At 35.0% G+C, this 7,094-nt stretch overlaps 1 protein-coding gene across 1 annotated transcript; it reads right to left on the minus strand.

Annotated features, from left to right (window-relative positions):
- Window positions 1-5,213: 5,213 nt before the first annotated feature.
- LOC143621953 (uncharacterized) lies at window positions 5,214-6,356 on the minus strand. The gene is made up of 4 exons (XM_077093221.1): window positions 6,223-6,356; window positions 5,846-6,011; window positions 5,414-5,686; window positions 5,214-5,267 (listed from the first exon to the last, which is right to left on the minus strand). Exons 1-4 carry the CDS (start codon window positions 6,354-6,356, stop codon window positions 5,214-5,216), a joined length of 627 nt encoding a protein of 208 aa, XP_076949336.1.
- Window positions 6,357-7,094: the final 738 nt, after the last annotated feature.

Below are 7,094 nucleotides of genomic sequence, written 5' to 3' on the forward strand. Positions count from 1 at the left end.
TGCCACAATGAGTCGGCAAAACTCTTGGGCATTGGTAAAACCTAAGTGTTGCCAATCCCGGGCATTGTAGCGGGGAGTCGACGCGAATTCGGTCAGTTTTGTTTACGTTCGTTATGATATCAGAAGTAAACAAAAAGGTCGATAAAACTCGGGCGTTGGTAAAAACCTAATATTGTGTATTCCGGGCATTTTATCGGTGAGTTGAGTCGAATAACTGTTTAATTATCAACTTAAAAAAGACAAATCAATAAAATGATGTGAACCACTTTGGTCGGTTTGTACTCATAAAACTTACAAAAGTTAAGAATACAAGGTTGACATTATTTCAAGGCTGATTGCAAGAACAAACTTGATGTTGTTTATGAATATTTGAGTTGTTCACATCCCGACCCTTAGGGTGCACAGAGTGGTCACGGGGATGAGGACAGTCCCGGCAGGGACACCGTCCCGCCCTCCTCTGTCCCGACAAAAAACAAACCGATTGGAGTGTGTATGCCGATGCTCTCGTGCTTCAATGGAAAAGGCCGTTGTGAGGCACAAGCTTTAGTGAACTTGTGATGATATTAACATGGTGAACTATGAGCAATCTTCGTCAGTGATAATTACGTCGGTGGTCGTTTATTATCTGTCAAATTACATTGTTTTTGCATAGTTATGCTGTCTCTCCTCTATTTTAGAAATGGAGGGTTCAAAGTTAGTGTTTTATGGAAGTAAGCTAATTTGTTGTCAAAAAAATCCATTATACAATATATAATATTCTTTTTAATATTTATTATTTTCAAATTAACGTTCTAAAAGTTAATAAATAATCACTTTTAAATTATATATTTATATAGTATACCAACACTATACACACTATTTCACCTTCATGGGACCATCAATCACCTCCTACTAATAATCTAAAATGAAAGATCCCGTTCCGGTCGTGTCATTGTCATGGGATATTTAGGTTCGAATAATTAAGGAATCATTCACCTTTGGTGCTCATTAGTTGTCAATAGGATCAAACCGAAGATCCCTTGTGGTACCATCCTAACCCATAGGGCAAAGCATGTTTCGAAGCAAAAGTAGCATCCATACATTCCAATATATGATATATCCCGTGTCACTTTAAACATCACATGGCAGAAAAGGGAAATAATAAATAAAACTGCATATACTATCCATATTAAAACAGTAATGTTGGATACGGGTAGTAGTTTATGTTTTATTAGGTATGAGTAAAACTCGTAATTAAACCTTGATTTCTAGAGATGTAGCTGGGATCGAGAATGGGTGACATTCTAGTGATCTTTGTCTCATATCAAATTATAAAATTGGTCTAGTTTTCAAAACTTACGATAATATATATTGTTAGTCAAGATGATAGAGATTGCTTCGACTTATGCTTATGTGTGGGTTTAAATAACATGTAAAGAAACGTTTCTTTTTATAATCTTTTATAAAACAACAAAAGCAATCAAAGGTTGTGATTTATGAAACAAAAAAGACAAGAGATAACATCTCAAACATATATTTAAAACAATACTTATAATTTAACTGCAATATTTCTCAATTTATGATCAAGTTTATTATTTATAATATATTATAAAGTTCGGGAAATACATGTTACTTACTTTTGAATTTTAAATGTTTATATAGTATAAGATTTGATACATTCAACTTAAGTAATATTAACTTTACAAGGGTAAAATTGTCTTATGTAATCATTAATACTTAGTATACATTATTTAATAAATATTTAATTCACTAATAATATACATTCTTTAAGGGTAAAACATCAATACATATTTAATCAATGTCTAAGACAAGCAGGGTTAGAGGTCTAGTTAAACTTAATTTACCTCTTAGAAATCCGCAGCAAAGCACATACCACCTACTAGTTTTGTTAAATACTTTCCTATTAATCATCTAGGCCTTAGTCCCTACCCTTCCCTTATATGTTTCTTTTTCTCCAATAATTCATTCAAAAAAGGGTGTGTAAACAAATATCGGAATATATATACATCTTTCTTTATCTTATCGGTGATTTAGTGGACCACATACTATTGAGATTTATAGTCCACAGCATAAATAAACTTGTGATCAGGCCCGGTTCTTGGGCAGTGCAGCCCGTGCAGTGGCACGAGGCCTAAACGTTTAAAGGGCCCAAAGGTTTTTGTAACTTTTATACAATATATAAGGATTAGGGCCAAACCCAATTTGATTAAGTAAAGATGAAGACCTGGACGCAGACATAAATTGGACCACTACTAGTTAAATTTTAAATAATAACTCATGTTCAAACTTAGTGGATTCGTAATAGATCATAACACGGCTCCTGTCCAATTAATCTAAAGAGACCAGATTTTTTGTTTTTTTTTTTTAGTTTTGAACATTTAACTTTTGTCTAGAGGTATTATTGGAAGAAAAACTTCAATGATGGAATTATCAAAACCCCGAACAAGCCTGTACTTGATTTTTCAAATAAATTGAATAAATTTGACAATAGGTTTATAAAGCCAAATTAATAACTGATATGTAATATAATAACTGAAACTTTAATATTTTTGTTTTTGTCTAGAAATCACGCCTCACGTTCCTGAACACAAGCACCTCTCCAGTGCCCAAAAGCGTAAATTGAAGTTAGAGGGGGGGGGGGGGGGGAGAGTGGCTGACAAAGGGCCTCGTATACACGAGTTTTTTTTCTCAAAAAACCTCCATACATTAGTATTGTGATTTTTTTATATATAATTGATGAGCTTATATTATAAGGAGGCCCAAGTTTTATCTCGCACAAGGCCTAAATTCTTTTTATCATTCTCGGAGACGGCCCTGCTTGTGATACACTCGTTCATCATCATCATCATCATCATCATCGTACTCAGTATATCCCACCAATAGCAAAGCTATGGTAGGGTCTGAGGAGGGTAAGATGTAGACAACCTTACCTCAACCCCATAGGGATAGAGAGGCTGCTTCCGGTGAGACCCCCGGCTCGATAGTAGTTTTGCATCAAGCCTTGGACATAAGACACATAAGACACAATCATCGGGACACCGGCTGATTGGTGCATGTACCATTGTCTTTCGGCTATCAACGCCACCACATGATGCCTGATTAACCTTCCGCCACTTTTAACGTTATTTTCACGAGATTATTAAAATAACGTCAAAATTAGTGCAATTTTACTTTTGCCCACCCAAGGGTTCACACTCGTTCATACATGTACTAATGTAACCGTCGAAGGATGGTCCAAAGACCATGTCTCTGACCCCTTCTAATAGATTTCTTTTGTGTTAGCATTCAGGCAAGAACCAAGAAGGGCTAGCTCATCTTGTAAAAATGCCATATGGAGACTGGATGCGAATTGAACATTTTATTGTAAACAATGTCATTCGGATGTGAAATATGATAGAAATGCCCGACCCTGATAAATGATGACTCTTCAACAAAGGCCAGTCTTTGGAAAAGGAAAAACTCATGAATCTAGAAACATTTTATGCAGAGCATTTTATTTAGGAAATTAAACATTTGAAATATGAAGAAATAAACATGGTAACATTTAAAGAACGTAAATTTTAATTTGTTATGAATTTGATTAATAATACTTGGTTGTAAAATTGTTAAAGAAGTGGGAGTGTGGTGGTCACTATGATGGTTGTATTTCTGGTGGTGGTGGTGGTGGTGATGGAAAATTGGTGGTGGGGACGGTGGTAGTGGCAAGGCCAGGAGTGAACAATCTAAGTTGCTTGTGAGCTAGCTAGCTACTCACAATGACAGATTTAAAAGAAAAGTTGAGTGGTAGCGCGGGTTAAATATTTTTTTTGTTCTGACGTAACCGATACCAGTGGCGGATCTAGACTTGAAACTTAGGGGTAGCACTAAAAAAAAAAATTCCCACAGTTCATACAATGCTAACGAAACAAATATAAAAAAAACGACAACAAATAAATTTAAATACATAGGCTGTAAATTTCTCCTCTTCGGTTTTTAATCGCTTGAAATCGAGCCATTACATCTTCTTCATTTTCTTTATCAAACGTCTCTTTTTCGACCGCACAAATTAAAGCATTGTTCAAATACTCGTCACCCATTCGATTGCGCAAATCCGTCTTTATAAGCTTCATTTTAGAAAAAACATATTTCAACGGTTGCAGTTGCAACCGGTAAAACAAATGCTAGCTTCAATATTCGATAAACCAAAGGAAAAGTTGTGTGTTTTCCGGTTTCCACCATTACATGAGCAAGACCACTCATTCCACCCAGATTTGCAAATTTCTCATCTTCCTTTAAAGTGTAATAAAATGTGGTAAGATCACTCGAAATACACCCTCTTTCTTCGTTAGTAAAATCGTTCTGATACATCTCTGAAAAAGCCACTATCTTAGATATGTCAAACTTAGAAAACGAATCACAAGGATTAAACCCGACATATTTTCTAACAAACTAGTCGAGACCTCACTAAATCTATTTCCGAGTTCTTGAATTTGCAGATCCAAAACCGTATTAAAAACTTCAACCTCAAAATGATGTCGATTAGTAATGGCATTCTTTCGGTTTCTTTGATTACCATAACTTTCCGTCATATCTAACATCTTAATTTTGTTTTTTTCACAAAAATATGTCACTTTTGCCAACATCTTGTCAAATCCGTTTTGACTTAGATTATTCAATGCTCGATTTGTCCAGCTTATCAACTTAGCCGCTTCTAACAAATCTTGACTCATTTTTTGAAGATGTTTTGCTAGAGCACTTGTGAGGCCTAAAATTTCATCCAACAAGTGTATATAAAACACAAATTCAAGTTTCTTAAAATAGGATAGAATACCTTTCGCATTGGATCGTTGTTGCACGCTCTCTCCATCTACTTTAATAAATTTAAGTACCTCAAAAACTTTTGGGAATAATTTTAACAAACTTGTGATTGTTCTATGATGAGAACCCCATTGCGTGTCTCAGGCTCGTACAAGGAAACCTCTTGGTTTAATCCTTTTCCTGTTTTAATCTCACCAAGAAGAATTTCATTTTCCACTCTCTTTTTTTAACTCCATCATCATATCTTTTCTTTTGCAAGAAGCAACAACCGTATTAACAACCATGCCAAGAGATTCATAAAATTCTTTAACACCGGTATGTTTTTTTACAACAGCCACAATCACTAACTGAAGTTGATGAGCAAAGCAATGTATGTAATGTGCTGATGGATTATCTCTTAAAATCAAAGCTTTTAATTAATTAAACTTTCCTCGCATGTTGCTTGCACCATCATAACCTTGACCCCTTACCTGTGTAAACAATTATAAACTATAAGATACATAATTTAAAGTTTATGTAACAAAAGTCTTAAACGAATTACTTACTTGATCAATGCTCAACTGGTTATTTGATAATAAAGAAACGATTTAAGAGTTGCAGAAGATGTATTATTTACGTGAGCAACTCTAATTAAACTCTCTTTAACAACCCCGCGTTTATCAACATATCTCAAAACTACGGCCATTTGTTCTTTTTGAGACACGTCACTAGACTCATCGGCTAACAACCCAAACACATCATCTTTAATTTCTTCACAAAGCTTTTTGGTTACTTCTTTCGCAAAGCAATCGATAATCTCTTTTTGTATTGATGGAGCTGTTAACTTGTTATTCTTTTTTGCTTTCCCTAAGCAATACTTACCAATATCCGGGTTGCTCTTACAAATCAACTTTAAAACCGCAAGAAAAAGACCTTTATAAAAAGAGTCTTCAGATTCATTATGACCACGAAATAATAAACTATTTTCTAACAAGAATCTAGAACTATGAACAGAACCCAATAATCGATACCAATTTGCAATCTTTTCTTCATTACTATGCTAAGTGACATTCGCCTCATAGGATCGCTTTTGGTTCCAAAGATAACCACATTTTTGCATCACTTTATTATGAGCACTATTAACTTCCCCAACATGTTCCTTTAAGGCATCCGGTTTACTCCAATTACAAAAGCCTCCACTAACAAACGCCTCCCTCCCACCTTGATTACCAACACTTCCATTAAATAAGTAACAACATAAGCAATATGCTTTTTCTTGTTTAGTGCTATACTCCAACCAATCATATGTATCAAACCATTTGACACTAAAACGTCTCCGACCACTAGAATATTTTTTCCATTTAAGTCATGACCTTGTGGTTGAAAAGCCTTTTTAACAAGATATGCTCTTCTTATGTCATCTATTTGATTAGGATGATAACTAGCAATAGGTGGTCTATGAGCGGGATCTCCGAAGGAAGATCATCCAAATTGATTTTAGAACGTATTGAAGGACTTGAAGCCGAAGGAATATTTGAACTTGGACCGATATCTTCATTTTCTTGCAAATCATTAACCATATTTGAACTTGAAGTTGGAATATTTAAACTTGGTAGGGAACCGATGTCATCGTTTTCTTTTCTTTGACGTTTAAAAAGGTTGCTAATAAGAGATTGTTTACTCATATTCAATTCTTCAAAGTTCCCTAAACAAAATTTAAACAAAAAACCTAATATCAATTCCAATTTACACATAAAACTAAAAGCTAAATACCTAATCAATTCTAATTTAAACATAAACCCTATATCCCAAATTAATTCCAAATATTAATTCCAAACATAAACCCTATATACACAATAAATCTTAGTTATCTTAGTTCTTACCAAGAAGAATCAAAGATGGAGAGGTGGTAAAGTGGCGGACCGCAGACTGGTGGGTGGTGGCGGTGGACTGGCAGGCGGCGGCGGAGGCGAACTGTTGGCGGTGGTGGCTGGTCGGCGGTTGCCTGGTTTGGGCGTCTAGGTCGGGCGCTACAGTGGCGATTGATCTGCTTTGGCTCTTACAAGACCTACAGTGCGTCTGTTTCTTTTTATTTTTTTATTATTATTGTATTATTTGGGTTTTTTTGTTTTGGGCTTGAGCTTTGTCAATTTATTGTTTAATTAATAAATTGATTGGGCTTATTTTTTTCAGGGGTAATGTTATTTTTTGTTCAGGGGTAACATTATTTTTTTCCAGGGGTAACGAAACACGAAAAACAAACAAAATTTTTTTTTACACTACCGGTAAGACGTCTCCGCTACCCCTCCTAATACTAT

The sequence above is a fragment of the Bidens hawaiensis genome, unplaced genomic scaffold, assembly GCF_021521415.1.
Source record: "Bidens hawaiensis isolate Kalapana, Puna unplaced genomic scaffold, B.hawaiensis_p1.1 tig00003004_1, whole genome shotgun sequence".
NCBI lineage: Eukaryota > Viridiplantae > Streptophyta > Magnoliopsida > Asterales > Asteraceae > Bidens > Bidens hawaiensis.